The following is a 20,375-nucleotide window of genomic DNA, read 5'->3' as shown; positions in this document are numbered from 1 at the left end:
CACAAGAGGATCACATAGAGTAACTTACTAAGAAGGCAGCACACCCACTTTTCATATTAGTCCCATTGGGACATGGGGAATATACATACATGTTTATCGATCTGGCATTATCGCTTCATTACGCCATCTTGAAAGAGCGGACAAAACCAAGGCAGCTAGAGGTCCAATTGCCTCTTGTGTTTCGACAGAATGGTAGGTGGTGAGATTCACTGGCAATGGTGCCCCTTGGATTCTGTTTTACAATGGTCTCAAACGGGAGACTTGCACATCGACATAATTTGAATGAGACAACCATATCCTCTTCTACTCCACCACTAGGTCCAGCTTTGATACAAAACGATCATGTAGAGGGTCGCATACTTAGTTTTTGTATTAATCTCATTGGGATATGTGTACATACATGTTTATCGATCTCCCCTGATCGCAGCATCACCGGGTTTGTTTGAGGTTTTAGGTTTATGGTTTAGGGTTTTAGGGCTTAGGGTTTAGGGTTTCAGGTTTAGGGTTTAGGGTTTATGTTGGACTTTAAACCCTAAACCCTAAAGCATTATCAAAAGTTGAGTTTAAGATTGACATTGTCATCGTCAAAGAGTTTGTTTTCAATTCATTGAAGAAGTGTTCTTTTTATAAATAAAATAAGATTATAGTTGTGAGTATGTTTTTAGTTCTTATTTTGTAACCTCAGTCATTTGCTGCTAATTCTCATCCTCAATGAATTTATTTCGATTTCTTTTATGACTTGTTAACCACTATTTTTCAATAATACAAAGCAAACAATAAATAAATTAGTTTTTTTTACTTGATATTCATTTTGAATAATCACACTATCGTGTATTAATTCAACATAAATAAAAATATTTCTTAATTTGCATTTTAATTTAGATATAACACTTTCATGTAAATAATCTAAATCTTATGTAAAATAAACAAAAACCACTTATCATTTAAACATTTCATTTGCATGCAATAATTTAAATTAAGTGAAAATAAACTTATTAAGAAATTAATTTAAACATTACATATTAAATAAATTTTTGATATAATGTACTTTGGAGTAAATACACAAAAGTACTTCATATGTTCCTACTTTGATTGCTAGAAAACAATAAGCAAATAATAAAAACATCAAATCCACCTTATTGTAGAAATTCAATATTAGTGATTTAGATTTCTTACCCCTTACAAATCACAAGCCAAGAATAGAGACTGTACCTCACATAAACATTTGGTTAGAACTCATAAATAATTTAAATCATATTAATATACTAAGCATGAAAAAATCTCAAGCTTTCAAAATCTTAAAAAGACAAATACTCAAGTGTCTTAAACCACATAAAGCCTCTCCAAGTTATGCAGTCACGAGGCCCCTTGCTGTATCTCTTTGACACGTCCTTTGAGAACATTGATCTGTGTATTCAATAATAATTAAATTATGAGTGAAATATAATCACACCATAGTTCAATATTATTGAAACATACACATACTGATTTATGCTCACCAAAAAAATTGAGAAAGTAAAAATGCAGACAGCCAAGGATCCAGACTTATATAAATCTGTTTGAACAGATTATATACTAAATAATCCTCTTTAGTGACCAAGCTTATAAGAAGCATCACATTAAAGCTCATTCCAAATAGAAAAGTCTGTTTTCACAGCTTATTCCTTTAATATGGAATTAAACCACACTATGTGAACATCCTTTGAAATTTCAGCACACAGCGACAAAGCTAGTGTGTGTGATGACAGTCTTTGAGGCATCAAAAAACAGGTGCAAGCTAGTAACATAAAGCTTCATAAAGCTCTGATTATACCAGCATGTTCTCTGTTTGAATTGTAGTGAGAAAACTCCCACAATCCACTTCCTGCTCAAAAAGACACTAATTGGTCTACATAGCCTAGACCAGTACCTGAAAATCGCATTCTCCCAAGCAATCTGCTGCTGACGAACCTGCTGTTGAAGAGTTCTGACCCGCCATATGTCAATTGCTCCTCAATTGCAAGCAAATCCACTACAATGCTTGTTCCCCGCCACCCTCACCGCAATTCTGATCGGAAAGAACTTCTGGTTGCTTCTTCAGCTGCTTCATTGCCGTAAGGGTCTAAAACAGGACTCGGGAGAACAAGGTAGTGGTGTTCATTTGAACAAAGGCAATGAAGCAGCTGAAGAAGTACAGCAGGCAAGAGCAAAAATCTACAAGTTGTGTGCTGACTGTTCTTTGCTACTGGAGAGTTGCGTGAAGGATGTGTAGTGTTGAGCATCGATGTAAACCATTCTGTTATTTCAAACAACAAATCGGTCAAGTGCTAGATGGAGCCACCATGGCAGAAGAGGAGGTGGGGTCTAATGATGTTGAATTGCTTAAACCAGAAAGGGATCCATTGGAAGTGGAAGGACCGCCGTCTATTTCAGTTCGTCCCACTAAAGAATCTAGCACTTGACCGATTTGTCGTTTGAAATAATAGAATGGTTTACATCGATGCTCACATCCTTCACGCAACTCTCCAATAGCAAAGAACAGTCAGCACACAACTCGTAGATTTTTTGCTCTTGCTTGCTATACTTCTTCAGCTGCTTCATTGCCTTTGTTCAAATGAACACCACTACCTTGTTCTCTTGAGTCTTGTTTTAGATCTTTAATTGTAACTTCTTGAAAAAATGACCAATATGTGCAATGCAAGGTGTTGAAGACACTTAAAAAATTGATTTCAAGAAGTCAAAATTAAAAGTTCCAAAATTCACTTTTATAATAAACTGTTTATTGGATTGCAAGCTCTACTACAACCACTAATGCCAATTTTTTACGCAACTCATCACAAAAGCCAGGTCAACAATCTCATCCACAAGGAACCCAGAAAATCCAAGTTGACGCCCTTGATGGTGAATTTCAACACCTCAGCCAGTTTTAGAAAATATGTCTCCCACTCAGCTGCTCAGCTCAATCCTAGTTTTCAGGACTTACCTTCAATTTGCAGCACACACAACTTGGCACATGAATGATCAGGACAGTGAAGATGCACTTCAATTTTGAAGCTAGACAGCCAATTTTGATTCACATGAAAAAGCTCAACAGCAGCATATTCCCAAGATGCCCGATTTCGTGCAACCATGTGGCGCACGCCGTGAAAACCTCACAGCCGTCCGATCTTGATTTTTCCCTGCGGACCACGCGATCGAGGGTGAACGTGGTATTTGCCCATCCGACGGCAAATACCACGTCCACAAAAAATCATGAGGGCCCAAGAAACAATCTGCTGCCGTTTGATCCTGACCGCAGATCCGTTTTTACTGTTTGTAATATAAGTTGAGGGAAGAAAGTTCCCTGGCTCAGCTATGGCGAGCAGTCGATTGCCCAAAACTGTGCTGCCTCGTCGCTATGAGCTGGAGCTATGGGTGGATCTCGATGCCTGTGCATTCAAAGGCAAGCTCCAAATTCTCCTGGACATTGTGGAGCCAGTTTCCAAAGTTGTCCTGAATGTTGCGGATCTTATTCTGGAGACTGAATCGCTATGTTTGCGCTATGTGGAGGATTTCGATGAGGTTTTCCTCTCTGCCTTCGAGTGTTCTGCTTGAAATTTGTCTTGATGTGCACATTAGTTTGTACAGATCGTTCATCCAGCGGCATCTACAGTCGATCAAGAGAATGAACTGCTAGTGTTGGACTTCGGTGAAAAAAAACTGCATGTAGGAAAAGCAACTCTGTTTATCGACTATCATGGATTGCTCAACGAGAAGCTTGACGCATTTTATCGAAGGTACGCTGGTATTCAATATTTTTCAATAGAAAACTTTTCCGCTGCACAGCACTTACAAGAGCGGAGGGATTGAGAAAAACATGGCTGTAACAGTTTTTGAGCCTGCTGATGCACGAAGGTGCTTCCCTTGCTGGGATGAACCAGACTTTAAGGTACTATACTACAATCTTTACGATATCTTCTGACTGTTTCTCCTCATCTTATAGGCGTGTTTTAAATTTAAAGTTCATGTTCCTGTCGATCGCATGGTTCTGTCCACTATGCCTGCTCTGCAGGAGGTAGTAAACGGGAACACCAAGATGGTTGAGTTTCAAGAATCTCCTCTAATGTCAACCTACATAACCGCTATTGCGATTGGTGAATTCGAACATCTGGAAGGTGTGTCCGATGATGGTATTCCGGCGAGAGTGTACACAAGATTTGAACAGCTGCAGAAAGCAAAATTCGGATTCGATATAATGCTGAAAGTGCTTCCTTTTTATGCAAGGTAATCTGCACTTTCCTTTTTTCCATTTCTGTTTATGCTTACTTCAGATTCTTTCAACTGCAATATCCTCTTCCCAAGCTGGATATTGTGTCAGTTGCAGCATTCAAGGCTGGTGCTCTTGAAGAATTTGGTCTTATAGTTTTTATGGATGATGCTTTGTTTGTAGATGAAAATACTACAACTTTGAAGAAACAGGAGGTGAGATTGTATCTGAAGCACGTTGTGCACTGATGCTAATTTTTTCCGTGTATTTTTGCAGGTTGCTATAAACGTGGCTCATGAAGTTGGGCACATGTGGTTTGGTAACCTTGTCACAATAGAATGGTGGACTCATATCTGGCTTAATGAAGGCATGGCTACTTGGGTATGTACTTTCAATAGTGTTGAGATTAAGATCAATGCTGGTGGTTTGCAGATTAGTTATATGGCTGTCGATTATCTTTTCCCCGACTGGAACATCTGGATGGAATTTCACAAAGAAATCATGTATGATGCTTTCAAGTTGGATGCCTTGGAATCAACTCATCCAGTTGAGGTACCTCAAGTCTGAATTTTTATCAAGCATACTACTTTACACTCGGCTTTCACAGGTGGAAGTGCAGCATGCTCGTCAAACCATGGAAGTCTTTGATGTTATTGGCTATTGCAAGGGAGCCTCACTAATTTATATGCTGCAAGACTATGTTGGTCTAACGGATATCCAGGTCAGTAGTTAGCCTTAAGTTAACAAGTGGAATTCTATCTTTTTCTTTTCTTTTTCCCTCCTGCAGAGAGGCTTGCAACTGTACATGGAGAAATTTGCCTTTAGTAACGCAAAGTCAGACGATTTATGGGATTGTATCCAGGAAGTAACTGGAAAACCAATCAAAGACTTGATGTGCTCTTGGACAAAGCTGAACGGGTATCCAATTTTGAAGGCCACAATGCTGAATGATCATGAGCTAGAGATTGAACAGGTAAGACTGTCTCATAGATTTTATATTTGGTCTCAAATGCAAACTTCTTTCGCGCACTAGACTCGGTTTCTTGCAAGTGGACAGCCCGCCGAGGGGCAATGGATAGTTCCTGTTAAACTTATTTCGGGATCTTACAACTGCCAACAAAGTATATTGCTAAAAGACAGAAAGTGTATAGTTCGCCTGCCAGCACGAACTGTAGTGAAACTTAACATTGGACAAAGCGGATTCTATCGCGTGGAGTATGATGAACAACTGCTTACAGCTTTGAAAGACTCAATTTCCTCAGGCTGGCTTTCTCCTGTCGATAGACTAGGCGGGTCTTTCTTTACCAGAATTATCCCCAGACCAATCCTATTACAGGTGTTCTGGACGATATGTTTGCCTTATGCCAGTCCACAAGACAGCCCCTGTCTGCTTTATTGTCGCTCCTGGAGGTTTACAGACAGGAAGATGATCCCACCGTCTTGTCACATATGATCACCGTACGTGTAGCTTCTGGTTTTTGCAGTTCTTACGAAACCCAATGTCGTTCATGACTGCAGGTTGCACTCTCTTTACTTGATGTGGTATCTGTTGCAATCCCAAGTTCAAAAGAAAGAGTAAGTAAATTCCTTGTTGGACTAATGGAAAACGCAGCCAGGTATGTCCCTATTCTCTGTATAATATTTGCCTTTTACTATTGTCAAGTTTCTCCAGCAAACTCGGCTGGGAAGCCGTTCAAGGTGAAAGCCATTCGAATTCCGGTCTCAGGGAGGAACTTTTGCATGCTTTAGTGGTTCTTGGGCATGAGAAAACCATATTGGAAGCCAAGAGGCGATTCAGGAACAAGGCGATGGTCCCCCTGGCGTCAAACATGTTGAAGGTAATGGTCTTTGACCAATGTTGCCTTGTCTTACTAAATTTGCTCTCACAGGCCGCATATGCAAGTGTGATGAAAGATTGTAATCGATATGGATTCGATGAGCTGCTTGAAATTTACAGATTTTCAGATAAGTTGGAGGAACGTAACCTGGCATTGAGTAAGTCATTCACTCCTGAAACTACAAATCTCTAAGCTGAAACTGCCATTCCCAGGCACACTGGCAGGATCTTCCGACCCTGACCTCGTCGTTGAAGCTTTGAATTTTTCACTATCTCCAGCGGTTAGTCCCGTTACTCTTCCATGTTCGTATATTTGTCATACTTTTCCTTCAGGTGCGGCCTCAAAACGTCACCGACATCTTCTCCGGGTTAACAATAACCAACGGTATCACAGCTTGGAACTGGCTCAAGGTACAACTCAAAACTGTGGTGGTTGATGCACGAATTATAGTCCTCTGTCTCAGGAAAATTGGGGTCCAGTGCACGCAAAATTAGGAGAAGGTTTCCTGCTGCGCAGACTTGTGGACAGAGTTGCTTCAAAGGTCTGGCTTCAAGCAAAGCTTTTTCTTTTCTCTCCCTCTTCTGATTTTTGGTTACAGCTTTGGACTAGGGATATCGTAGATGATGTTGAAGAGACTATATCTTCCAGAATTTCCTTCTTCCGAAAGTTTGCTGGACGGTGCAGTGAGAAAGTGAAACTCATGGCTCTATGGGTCAAAGCCATAAGAAGACAAGACTCAACTCCAACTCCAACCCAATCTTTGTGAGCGATTGTCAACTTAAATCAACAATATGAACCAAATTCTACAGAAACTTGTCTATAGAACTCATGATCCCGTAGAGATCACTCATCAGCACGTAGGCACTTGCATCTTCCTTTGTGCCAACAGCCTGCACCAGTGCCTCAAATGCAACCTTGCCAATCTCCACGTTCCCCCATTTCCTACAGGATCCGAGCAGAATCCTCCAAGTTACAGCATCAGCTCCAACTGGCATGCTGTTCACAACTACTAGTGCTTCTTCAAGTCTGTTGGCTCGGCCAAGAATGTCGACTATACAGTTATGGTGCTCCACACTCTTCCTGATGCCCAATCCTGTCATGGAATCGAAGTAATGTTTCCCCTCTTCCACCAGGCCTGCATGGCTGCAAGCCATGCGAATAGAAATGAATGTGATGGCATCAATGTTAAGCCCAGCCTTCTGAATCTTCTTCACCAGACTGAATACTTGAGTCGAATCTCCTAATGAACTATATCCTCCCAGCAATGAGTTCCAGCAGATTATATCTGGAGAGGGCATGTTGTTGAAACACTCTTCAGCTCTGTTCATGCTGCCATGAATCTTTTTCCCAGCTTGTAGTTCAGCCAAGCTTCCACATGCCTTAATCACAGCTGCATATGTGAAGTCTGGCTGACAATCCATTCTAGCGTGTAAGCCCATGGCTGCCAGGCCATCTCCATTTTCCACATATCCAAGTATGAGAGAGTTCCATGAAACAACATCCTTGCTGTGCATCTTTTCAAACACCTCCCTGGCCCAGTCCATGCTGCCGCATTTGCCATACATCACTGAACGTGTATGTACATTACCTGGACTAATACAAAAATTGGGCGTGCCACCCTCTCAATGAGCTACTTTACGTGATCCTCTTGTGTCGTAGCTGGACCTAGACCTGGAGTAGAAGTGGACGTGGTCATCTTAATTGAATCATGTTGATATCCAAGTCTCCCCCATGAGCTGACCGTAGAACAGAGTCCAGGGGGTGCCACTGCCAACGAATCTCGCCACCTACCAATCTGCCGAAGCATGGAAGCCACTTAGATCTCCACTCCTCGAGCTGCCTCAGTTTCGCCCGCTTTTTCAGGATGGTGTAGTGAAGACGCACTGCTGCAAGAGTGACTCTCCACCACAATGCCACCACTACTGATATCTTTGTTTGTTGCCCATTAAAGTGACAATGGTTCTATGCCTCCCAGAGTGCCTGCACTCCTGTCGCCCTCCAAATGGACCAGCACTCGTGGCCCATTGCCTTCTAGATTGACATCCCGACTTCAGCCCCTGTCGCATCCCACTGGACTTATGTGTTCCATCCGTGTCATCCGTAACAGCGAATGCACCTCCAAGCTGGACCAGTGTCTGGACCTCTAGCTCCCTCAAACCAATGGAGGATATCCCTACTCCAAGCCTCAAACTCCGGAATGTCTCCTAATTCCTGCATTGCTTTGAAGATCTGTCGCCATACCTCTCTTGCCACGTCACATTCTCAAAGTGCATGTCGCGCTGTCTTTAGCTCGCCACACTCGCATCATTGGCATGCTTCGTCTTGGAATTGCTGTCCTACTGGCAGCCCGTTGTTTGCCACCAACCAAGAAGTGGCCTTGACTTTCTCTTGTACTAGTAGTTTCCAAAATGCAAGTGTGTTGCCCACCACCTGATTTGCTTCAACTCCTTACTTGATCCATTTCTTCCAGAGTTTGGGGATCTCCCCTCGGGCCTCCTCCCTACTGGTCAAGAGACCATCCCTTGCTTCTTTGACTCCAAATGAGAAGAAGCTCCTCACTCCTCATTTCCATGCTGTTGGGTCCCAATCCAGATCCTTAATGAGCTGCTGTCACACCATCGGAGAATGCCATCCCCCTCTAGTGTGGCCAACGATTGAACCACCACTGATTGCTTTGGAGCCTGTCGTATTACTCGAATCCTGCCCTTGACTTCGTCATCCGTCACCATCAGCATGACTTGTTCATCTCCTGTTGGCAGCAGCATGTCGCCTCTCATAACCCAAAAAGAATGCCCAACATTTTGTTCAAGAGACACAATGAACCATACCTCCACATCGCCATCCTCCCAAGCTGGTGTTGGGGTCATAAACGCCCGTGTCTAAGCCCCCAAGCCGACTTGTTCCCTGTCTGGCTCCACGTCCCGTTGCAGAGCCACAAAGTCTCCAGGTTTGAGACAACGCCTAGGCCAAAGCAGCCCCTTCTTCACCTCACTCACTGCTCTGATGATGCGAAGAATATTGAGGTGGACTTTCCTTCACCATCCTGGGTTAAAGACCTGCATATGCGTTGTAGTTTTCCTCCTATCTTTGTCCAGAACCCTCACCAGTTGCTTAAGAGTTCGGAAGCCTGCGCTATGCAGCTTTCTCCAGATTGTGTAGTGGTCCTCTCTGCCCAGTGTCCTATCGTCCACTTTGAAGAGGTCATTGAAGAATAGGGGCTGGTTCAACCAATCCTCCGCTCGCCTTGGCATTTCCCTATTGACTAGAAACGCGCTTCATAGCCTGAGAAGCCCCTGAACCAGAGTGCTACCCTTGACTACTTGCTTCAGCCCTTCAGCAAAGAGCCAACGTGGATCCTTCTCCCATGGTCTTGTAGTGTTGTGCTTAGGCTGGATTGCCAACAAGCTCTACCTAAACATGAGTATCCAAGGTTGGTTACCTAGTTGAAGGCCCATAAGGAGGATTTTGTACTATAGCGCCTTCGCCATGTTGCTCAAATCGATTACTCCAAGTCCTAGGACTTGTGGATGTGCTGTGGATTGCCAGGCGACCTTGGCCATGATCCTCCATGTGACAAGCACACCCCGCCACACATACTTATGAACCATTGTGCGTGCCTTTCTGAGAGTGTGTTCAGGGACAGCCCAGATTGAGAGGTGGTACCAAATGCTGGGCAGGATGATGCTCCTGGCAACAACCACTCTCACTAGCAAACTGAGTTTCTAAGGAGCCCACTACTGGATCGATGTTCGTATCCTTCGGAGCAAGGTGTCATCCTAGAGCACTGCACTAAACCGGGTACCAATGGATCCCCAAATACCTGGTGTCCTCTCCTGGTTTGAGCCACTGAAAGCCAATGCCTTGGCCCTAGGACTCGATGCTTGGTCGCCCCCAGTTGATACCCACTGATTTGTTCCAGTTGATTGCTGCACTAGTTGCAAGGTTGAAAGTCTCCAGAACCTTCTTTGCTGCGTCCAGGTTCTCCTTGGTAGTGAGTAGGAACAAGGCTGTGTCATCTGCGAATGCTCCATCCAGGAGTTCCTAAGTCACCCCTGCTGTTCCCAGAAGTTGCTATCTCCCAGCCGGCAGGGTGAGACCTATGATGCGCCCACCTTCTGCTAGAAACGTGCCTAGGGCCTCAGCCACGAATAAAAAAAGATAGGGTGCCAGTGGATACCTTTGGCATACCGAGTGTCCCAACTGAAAACTTGGTCCTGTCTCTCCGTTGATTGTGACTTTGCTTGCAGCTCCACAGTATAGTAATGAGATCCTAGCCACCATCTCCCTCAGGATGCCAATCATGTGCATACACATTTCTAGGAACCTCCAATCCACATGATCATAGGCCTTCTCGAAGTCGAGTAGCCATGCTGCAGTTTGTTGGTTGGAGATCTCTGCCCATCTTTGAGCTAGAAGGTACATCCAGATATTTTCTGCGATTTGCCACCCTGGAGCGAAGCCTGTTTGCTGTTCCTGGATGATCAATGGCATAACAGCTTGGAGCTTGAGGGTCATTGCTTTGGCATAGACCTTGTTAAGACGTGTTGAGCATGGTGATTGGCCTCCAATTCCTCAACTCCTGCAAGTCCCCCCTCTTTGGAATAAGCACAATCTGGCCCTCGAGAATCTCGTGAGGCATCTCCATACATCGCAACCAGAGTGTTGGCCAGAACTATGTCACAACTAAATCCTTGATCCTCCACTTCTATGTGAATTGCAATGGTCTTCTCTAGACATGGCTGCTTCTCTGACTCATTTTCAGTAGCCAGACTTCCACATGCCTTGAGAGCAGCAACATATGTAACAAAACCTCACTCACAGTCCATCCTAGCAAATAAATCCATGGCTTCTGAGCACTGGCCGTTCCCAACGTATCCAAGGATGAGGGAGGTCCAAGTAACAGCATTGCACTGGATCATTCTATCAAACACATCCCTAGCGTTCTGCATGCTACCACATTCGCCATACATATCGACTAAGGTGATCGCCACAACTATATCAGATCCAAATCCCCCTTCTTGGAGCTTTTTGTGAATGCCTATACCTTTCTGAAGATGATGTTGCTTCTCTGACTCTGGTTCGCTGGCCAAGCCTCCACATGCCTTGAGAGCAGCCAAATAAGTCACACAGTTTGGCTCACAGTCCATGATGCTGAATAGATCCATAGCTACTGCATAGTCCCCATTCTCCACATATCCCAGTATGAGAGTGTTCCATGCCACAGCATCTTGGGAAAACATGCTTTCAAAGACCTCCCTGGCATGATGCATGCTGCTGCAGTTGCTATACATCTCTAGGAAGTTGGTTGCCACAACTATGTCGGTCTTAAACCCATGCTCTTTCACTCCTTTATGAATTGTAATTCCCTTCTCAAGGTAGAGTCCTTTGTCTGACTCTTTCTCGCTTGCCAAGCCTCTGCATGCCTTGAGTCCAACAATGTAGGTGACAGAGCTTAGTTCACAGTCCATGCTGGTGAACAGGTCTAGAGCTACTGATAGATCTGTGTTTTCAACATAACCAAGTAGGAGAGAGTTCCAGGAAACAACATCCTCACTCCTCACCCCTTCAAAGACATCTCGCACACATTTGGTGTACGTGTCCACCTAAATCCTAAACCCTAAACCCTAAACCAGGGTGTCTTTGGTATGAAATCCTAAATGCACCTAAATCTAAACCCTAAACTGAATTGCGTCAATTTGGTTTACTAGTGGAGATTGTGAGCAGCAAAGACTGCACAGCAAATAAAAGCAACCAGTAAACCCTAAACCCTAAACCCTCATGACCTTCACTTTAGTTTTGGCTGAGTGTTGATCATACATAACTGGTTTTTTCAAGGCATATTTGGAGCTATTGCTTAAATGTGTTGGTGAGCTTATTGGGGTTCAATTGGATTCAAGTGGTCATTTAATCTGTATTTGTCCATATTCCATATTTTGGTATTACGTTAATGTTGGATAAGTATATGACTCAAAAACATGAATTTAGTATTCAGGTCTTGTGAAGGCAAGTTGAAGAGTGATTATTGGTTGCTCTGCAATTAATGATTGCTTATAAACTTCGTTGAGGACTGTTAACACTCGCTTTGCTCAATGATGATTTAGCAATGATAGACTTGCTTTACTGGATAGCGTTGCACAAGATCATGTCATGGCTTGCATGGTTTTTCTATATTGGCATGTTGATTTTACATTTGTCGATATCATTTGGTTGTGTTTAGTCTGTGGTGTTGGATTACATTGAGTCTTGTATGTGGTGAATCACTCCTTGATGATATGTTATCTATAATTAAGTTCTATTGAAGATTTAATATCAAATACTGAGTAAAGTATTTTTGACCTTGGTTAGCTTGGTTGATAAAGAGCTTTGAGTGGTGATTTGCTCTTGTTTTTTGTTAGTTTTATTCTGTTGTTAATGGCATTGAAGTGATGCTTTATCGTTGACATTATTGTTATTGAAATTCAAGTGAAATGAAATGTCTCTCCATAGGATTGATATTAAATTTCATTAGTTTTGATGCAAGTAGTGTTGATAACTTGGCTATAGCTTTGTGTTTTTAGCATTTGTACATTTGCTAGTTAGCAACTATATTGATATTCAAATGAACTGAGTGGCAAGTTGAGTTAATTGTGTTCTAGACGAGATTGTTTAGTAAATATTGAGCTTTGGCTTTTCTTTGAAAAGTGATTTAGTCATGGACTATTTTAGCTTTACAAAAAGAAGAGTTGATGATCGATATTGAAAATGTTAATTCTTTGTTGGATTTGTGTTGAGATATATTAATCATTGATGATTCTTTTTGTGCTTATTATGAAGTGAGTTACGTCTTGCTACAGATAGATTCATGGAGGATCAGTTTGATGGTCAATTGTTAAACATAGCTTTATTATACTTAGCTTTTGGATTGATGTAGAAATGCTCTTCATTAGCTTTGCATTATGAAATTTAGCTTATGGATATATTGAAGACGATATTATGAATTGTACCATAATCTCTTCTTTAGCATTGAAGTTAATCCATACAAAACTCGTAATCATTATTATGCAAGACTTGAGTATAGGCTTCTTTAAGCTTTTGGTTCTTTGAGTTTTTATGTTCATTGTTTCATTTGTTAAGAGTTATTGGGGAAGGCATTTTAGTTCATTAGCTTTGATGTTAAAGTTAGCCTTCACATTTAGCAATCATTGATAATGAATGACTATCATTTTGGGATAATTGATTATTCTTGTCAAAGCTTTTGTTTGATTACTGCTTGTTGATTTATTATTTTTTGGAATGGTGGATTTTTTCTTCAATGATGATTATAAATCTCTTCATTGATGAGATGATTGATGATCTTTCATGATAATTAGTTATTCTTTTTGATGGTTTATGGTTTTTTACATCACCACATGGTCTTTGTGGTTTGTTCTGGATTGGTCTCTTGAGTTTAAAACATCAATAAAATGTTGTTAGCTCTTGTTTAAGAAACTTAAGTTCTATAGTATGGTTGACTAAGATTTATTTGGCTTAGCTAGTGCGATAGTTGGCATGAATGAGTGTCTTATAATATTCATTTAGTTAGCTAAACTCATGAATAGCTAAATTTAGCTAAATGAATAGTTAGCTTGCACTTGTTAGTGTTGAGAACCCTTGTGTTATTGAGCTTAGTCTTTCAATATTCGCAAGATGATAGCATATTGTGTTCGCCAAACACCCTTTTTATCATACCTCTTGTGTTAGTTCCAATCGGTCCCAATTGCTATTTATGGAAAGTGTTTTGATTTGTTAATTTGGCATATTTATGGAATGTAAAGATTGTCTTGAACACAATGGTGTTGGTCCTATGTCCAAATTCATAATCTAGTGTTATTCCATATTTAGTAAGTTTTGAGTTAGTTCTAGAGACTAACTCCTTGTACTAAGGGTGGCTTAGGGTGAAAGCCCAAAACATGTGTTCCTTAAGGTGGGGGGGGGGGGGGGGGGGGGCAAATATATGGTAGAGATAGTGGGTAGGTCGGGTATTGTCGACCAACTTGAGGCATAATTTAGCTCCCTCTTATGTGCTTGTCCTTGTTTTGCATCCAGCTTGGGTCTAAGCTTAAGTTTCACACCATACTAGCTAGTGAAATACCCATATCCTCGCATTAAGCCACTAGTATACTGAAATAGTGCTATACTTCGTTTGGCTTCATTTTGCATGCTGGTCTTGGCATTGGGATACTGGGCACTCTAGAACTGTTTGAAGTTGCTCCATACTTCTATCCCTTCGCTCTTTGGGCTGCACACTTGGGAGTCACTCCGTGCTCCAGTTTCTTCACTCCTTGGCTCTATGCTTAGGAGTTTGGCATCGTCCCTTCATTCAGTGGCTCAAGGCCCTGAAATTTGGGTTCCACTCCATTGTCTTTGGACATATGGCATGTGATACATGGCATATAGAGGGTTTTAGTTCCACTTTATCATTATCCTATGGTAAATCGCCATATAATAAAGGGTTAAAACCACATAGACTACAGATCATTTCCCATTTTGTAGGGATTATGATGAGGTACTTAAATTTGGTAAAGTTGTTCTTTTTGGAGGAGGAGGACATGATCTTAATTCTGGTTTCAAGAAAGCTCTTATTTATTCAAATGGTGGAGAAAGCAATTGCTATAGTGCTTTCTATGCTATGTCCTACTACAACTTCATTTATTGAGAGAGTGATCACTAAAAAGGAGCTCTTAGGACTATCGATTAGTGCATATTACATTAAGTTGAGAAGTTTCCATTGGTGGTATCAAATAGAGCTTGAGGTTCTTCATATAGATCCACAAAGATTTAGAAAAGTTTTTTAGGTTTTAGTATCTATATTCACTTTTCTTTATGATGAGTTTGCTCCAAAATTGGCTAAGAGGTCTCCTCTAGGTTTGGCAAAAATACCAAGGTGGCACTTGCCTGTTTTAAAGCAAGTACCTATTGCTTTGAAAAGCTTGGCATCTAGGGATTGGGCAAACAATTGGTGATGCATTTGGAGTGGCTTCATACACTACTCAAGTTTGTCTATGCTATTCTAGGTATGCATTGCTTGAGCATGAAGGACTAATGATCTATTGGCTGGATGATAAGGGAATAAATGAAGTTATAGTAAGATTTTAGAATTTGTATGAATTCCCAAACTGTTGTGGTGCAATGGATTTCACTCACTTTGCAACCGAGCTCCCAGGATTAGAGGATGCAACAGATTGGTATGCTAAGGCAAAAAAGTACTACTTGATGGTAGTTCAAGCCATGGTAAACAGTAAGACTTCATTCCTTGACATAACAATATGGATAGTAAATAGTGTTCCAAATCAATGAGTTTGGAATTCTAGTGGCTTGAAAAAGGCTTGGATTGAGAAGAATTGTTTATGTGGTTGAGTGTACCACATAGAGTTTGGGGACATTCCATAGTATATCATTGCTGATGGAAGATATAATTGTGCTTTACCGGTTTTGGTCCTATATCCAAATTGGTTTCATGGCAAAGAGCAATACAACTTCCTTCATTCTTCTATGAGGATTTTTGTCGAGTGATCTTTTGGAATTTTAAAGAGGAAATTACTAGCTTGGAAGGGATTTAGAGGATATTCAGGCATATTTGCGAACAACATCATGGCTTGCTGCGTGTTGCATAACTTAATGATCACATGGAATGATAGGTTCATAGAAGATTTTAACCTTGACAGATTTAACCATGATGCAAGCTACCTTTCATAAAGGTCTTTTTATTTAGTTAAAGATGGCATAACATTGAGAGACACTATGGAAAAAATTTTAGAGCTTAGAGTGACAATACTATTGTACTTTATTTACTTAAAAGTGACAAAAACTAAATGTTTCAGTGTTGATCCTCTTCTGTCCTATTGCTATCCTCTGTACTGCTGCTGGCTGTTTGAGAGAGATATAAGCGTCACACCAATATGTTATTTTTGTTTCTGTAAACAATAGAATAAGTAAGAAAAAAAAACCAAGAAACCAGTTACAACGCCATAACATAACCACCAAAAGACAAATGCACTTGTAGGCAGCCTAGTAAAGAATAATAAGCATCTCCAAAGCCAAGACACATTTTCTGTATACACAACAACCAACTTAAGCCAACACGGAAAAAACAGCCAGCCACAACAAGGTCCACTTGCAGCCATAGCCAATGGCCAGAAGGCAAAACAACAAGTGAGACCACAGAGCGAAAGAAACATCCACGCCTAGTGAATACAAACAAAACAAAACCCTCAAGCAAGATTAAACTCGTGAACACAAATGTAGCACACATCAGGCAAGCTGTGAATTAAATCACAACCACAGGCCAAACACAAACACCTAGTAGCGAAGCAAGACCTTGAAACCTTATAGACATCTGTCGACCAAAAATGGGACATCTAACATGCAATTGCTTACTAGATCTGCCAATTCCAAGGTGCACTACACCATTTAGAACAAAGTTAGTATTAGATCTGAAAGAAAAAACCTATCAATAGAAAACATGGCCAAAATCAAAGGTCTCAACAGCCATAGCCATACAAGGATGACCAAGGATCCACCAGGGAGCATATGTCGACTAGCAACATAGCCAAAAGCCACCATAGCCACACTTCCAACAACCTAAAGTAAAAGTGAAACTTTAAGCAAAATCCTTAACCATTAGCCATAGCCACATTGAGCACATATATCCACAACTAAAGTTGGTTTTAACCATTTCGAATGGCAACTAACCAACCAACTGACTATGGTTATTAACTGGCTGTGAAAGTGCCGAACGGCCAAACAGTTCATAAAATTTTTTTGATTAAAAGAAAATATTTTTAGTAAAACCAAACTAATAAAACTAGGAAAACCAAAGCATTAGACCAAACCAAATCAACTACTATTCATCTTCTCAACATCTCCAGTAACTTCTTTGATATCTTTAGTATCTTCCTCAACAATCACATTTTCATTTGGAATATCTTTTTTGGCTAAATCCTCTATACCAAGGGATTCAAGCCTAGCTTGCATCTCTTGGCTAAATTCTCATCCATTATGGTTTAATTGCAATTGTGTCAAGATTGATCTTTAAGAACTTCATTCTTTCATTTTCAACATGATCCACCACTATAGTGTTATTGTGCATATAAATCAACTTCTTCAATTTTTCTAACTCCTTTTCTAGAAGCATAAAGAGTGAGTTTGGCAACATGGGACCATGCCCAATTAGGCACCATTGCTTAACAGTGCTAGAATCACTAGGATCAAATTGCTGAAATCACTGGAAATGTAATTTCCATTTTAGGGCACAAATTACAGTTCACGTGTCATACATTGGGCAATTTGCAAGGCCTCAGCAAGCTGCTCCACGCTCAATCGAAAGCAGAGGCCGACTGGCTGGAGAGTGTCATCTTGGAGAGCTTGGTACGTTATGTAGGCCTGGCAGGAAGTGGAGTTATTGACGCAGCTCCTATAGCCCTCTTGGTCGGATTCAATGTGCATAGTGCATATTCTAAAGCTTTGCATAGTGCATATTCAATGATATTAACCCCCATCAAGGATAGCTCTTTCAATATGATTTTTGCCGATATGTACATTGATACAAGGTACATTATCATCATAATCACCGGATTGAATTCGTTTAGCTTGTTCTTGTTGTGTTGGTTAAGATTGGTGTTTTTCTTGTGTGTGGGCTTCAGGGATCTTTCGATTACATATCTTTAAGATTTGGTCTTTCATATATAGTGCTATTTGCAATATTTGTTGTAGGGTTAAAGTAATTCCCTACTGTAGTATGTGCTCGACAATGGTTGTATGCTCATCTTGAGTAAAGTTTAATACTTGAGTTTGGTTGTCTTGATTGTATATTTGATCATTAATAATTTTGGGATCTTTGTTTTAAAGCTCTTGTTAAATGGTGTTAAGTATTTTCTTACTCTTTTTCCACTCAGTATTCTCGATTTTTAATGTGTGATCACTTTCATCTTGTTCTTCATAATTATTAGGATGTTGACATTCATATTGTGTTCTTGTGATTGCCAAACTTCTGGTTCTTTAGTCCTTAGTTGTTCTTCATCTTCTACAGCAACTGCTGCTTGAATTACTGGTGTTGCTAGTGGTCTTTCAGTAGGAGCTTGATTGACTCTTTGGTTTTGTGGATTGTATTGTTGATGAATTTGATTTTTTTGTGGCTGATTTTGTCTTGGTTGATAATTCTGTTGCGATGCTTGATTGTTGTAATTATTATATTGCCTTTGTTGGCTTTGGTTGTAGTTGTTCCATTGTGAACGTTGATAATTGTTTTGGTGTCCATTGTATCGTTGTTGGTTGTAATTGCCTCTATAATCATTTTGCCCTTGACCATAGTTTTGATTTTGTGGGGGATTATATCCATGATTATATCCTTGATTATATTGTTGATTATCTTGGTAATAATAATTTCTTGGTGGTCTTTGTTCTTGGTTGTTGTTTCCTTGATAATTTTGTCGTTGTGTTCCTCGTTGAATATTGTCCACTCTTGAAACTTTGGTGGTATTCCTATATCAACAATTCTTGGCTATATGTCCTTCTCTATCACAAATCTGACATTGGGTAAATGGAATTTACAGTCTGAAATAGAATGTCCTTCATTTTTGCATTTTGTACAAAAGATTTTTTGTTTAAGTTCTGTTGAAGCTAATTTCTTCAATACATGTCTAATGTCTTTTCCCTGTATCTATTTCTTTTTGGTCCTGATTAGTATTTCTTCCTCTTCATCATCCCAGTCATCATTAACATGAGAAGATTCACCTTTAGTGAACTGCTTAAACCATTTCTCAAGTTTTAAGATTCCTTGAGACAGTGAATCAACACTTTCTTCATCAGGTGTATCAGCCAATGCGATCATGTTGCAATAGGCTTCTTGTAATCCTTGTATATAAAACAAATTCTTGCCTTTGTCGGTGATGAGATCTTTACATTTCTTTGCATGTAATTTGAATCGTCTAGTATAGTCTTGAATTCCTTCCTTTGGTCACTGTTTTATATTCTTAATTTGCTCATAATGCTCCTCTAGTGTTCCTCCAGCTGGGAATTGTTCCTTGAATTGTTCAAGTTTCTCGTCATGTGGTACAGAATCCTCTAGTGTATGATACCACTCAAGAGCTTTTCCTTTAAGTGTGTATGGGAAAAGTATGGCTTGATGCTGTTCTTGATTGTTCATTTTGACAATTTGGTTGAATTGTTTTACATGTAATTCTGAATCTTCTAACTTACTTCCCGTGAAAATTGGATATGTAACCATGCTTCCAATTGTACTCATTGGATTGATGATTGCCATAGGTGGTTGTAGACTTTGTTGGTTGAGTTGTTGTTTTGGTGAGTCCGGATTTGAGTAATCTAGTGCTATGTATTCTGCTTCTTCAAATGTCTCAAACTTTGGGGCGTCTTTGATATTCAGTTCTTTGTTATCTCTTTGGGTTTCTCAACTTAGCAACTTGAATTTGTTTATCCTCTTTGTCGTACTTGTTTAAAATCGTTTCTAAAATTTGTCGTTGTTGTTGTTCTAATTTTTCTTTCACTACCTCTTCCTTTTTCACTTCTTGATTCTTTTGTCAAAGTTCTCTTTCCCGGATCTTGATTGGGTTTGGTTTTTGTTTGTACATTCAGTTTGCTAAGTCTTCTCAACTTGAATGTTGAGGAAAGTTTCCTGAATTTGTGTTTCGCCTAAATTGTCTTGAGTCAATTGTTGTTCTTTATAGATTGCAAAGTCAAGCTCTTACATCTTGAGTCTGTTGCAAGTTTTGATTTTATAGTATAAATGTGAAGTCAAGCTCTTCTGTCTTGAGTCTTCAATCGAGTTTTTCTTTCTCAATTCTTCTTGAGTTTTTTCTCGAGGTCACTTTCCTGAGTCTAGCTTAGGAAAGGTCTTGTATTTGAAAAATCAGATGGTGTAAGTATGCACTATTTTGTTTGTTGGAAGGAAGTCTGTTTTGTCATAAATTGATTGATTTAGCTATTCGCTAGTAAATTTTGGATATTGCTCGCCAACTTTGGGATCGAGCAGGTATGCAAATGATTGCAATTCTCTCTAGTAGTCCAATCTTGAATAATTGTTTTAATCTCTTGCAGTGTGTTGGTTGTTTTGGAATGCAAGCTCTCACTACAAGCTATTGTGTTTCCCAGTCATTGGTAAGATCTGAAGATGCTGAATACAGCAGTGGTTGTATTTTTAATGTCCTAATTCTTGTATGTTTCTTGTCTCAAGTGACATCCACACATCAAAGTATGGATTCTAACAGATTCTTGTTGCTGTAAGCCTATGTGTGCGCAAATCTATCCAATGCGCTTTTCTCTATGGTTGATTTCGTGAT

General features: G+C 40.3%; 3 protein-coding genes across 3 annotated transcripts; 1 reads left to right on the top strand and 2 right to left on the bottom strand.

The window, feature by feature from the left end:
- The first annotated feature begins 3,333 nt into the window (after positions 1 to 3,333).
- Positions 3,334 to 6,875, top strand: LOC9661614 (aminopeptidase M1-A). The gene is made up of 18 exons (XM_024661254.1): positions 3,334 to 3,540; positions 3,607 to 3,755; positions 3,805 to 3,907; positions 3,962 to 4,242; positions 4,290 to 4,440; positions 4,502 to 4,606; positions 4,658 to 4,777; positions 4,833 to 4,946; positions 5,013 to 5,198; positions 5,259 to 5,514; positions 5,562 to 5,683; positions 5,744 to 5,841; positions 5,898 to 6,063; positions 6,115 to 6,220; positions 6,276 to 6,343; positions 6,396 to 6,473; positions 6,527 to 6,604; positions 6,662 to 6,875. Exons 1-18 carry the CDS (start codon positions 3,334 to 3,336, stop codon positions 6,827 to 6,829), a joined length of 2,556 nt encoding a protein of 851 aa, XP_024517022.1. The 3' UTR covers positions 6,830 to 6,875.
- Positions 6,867 to 8,280, bottom strand: LOC112341327 (pentatricopeptide repeat-containing protein At5g15300-like). Its single transcript, XM_024661250.1, has 3 exons — positions 8,169 to 8,280; positions 7,805 to 7,949; positions 6,867 to 7,608 (listed from the first exon to the last, which is right to left on the bottom strand). Exons 1-3 carry the CDS (start codon positions 8,278 to 8,280, stop codon positions 6,867 to 6,869), a joined length of 999 nt encoding a protein of 332 aa, XP_024517018.1.
- Positions 8,281 to 10,874: 2,594 nt separating this feature from the next.
- On the bottom strand, positions 10,875 to 17,526 carry LOC112341325 (pentatricopeptide repeat-containing protein At2g33760-like). The gene is made up of 2 exons (XM_024661245.1): positions 17,358 to 17,526; positions 10,875 to 11,563 (listed from the first exon to the last, which is right to left on the bottom strand). The coding sequence occupies exons 1-2, from the start codon at positions 17,524 to 17,526 to the stop codon at positions 10,875 to 10,877; spliced, it is 858 nt and encodes a 285-aa protein (XP_024517013.1).
- Between the last annotated feature and the right edge of the window lie 2,849 nt (positions 17,527 to 20,375).

Source organism: Selaginella moellendorffii, unplaced genomic scaffold (genome assembly GCF_000143415.4).
Source record: "Selaginella moellendorffii unplaced genomic scaffold, v1.0 SELMOscaffold_2, whole genome shotgun sequence".
Lineage (NCBI taxonomy): Eukaryota > Viridiplantae > Streptophyta > Lycopodiopsida > Selaginellales > Selaginellaceae > Selaginella > Selaginella moellendorffii.
Note: the sequence above shows the minus strand (reverse complement) of the source record. Positions and strands in the feature narration are given on the sequence as shown.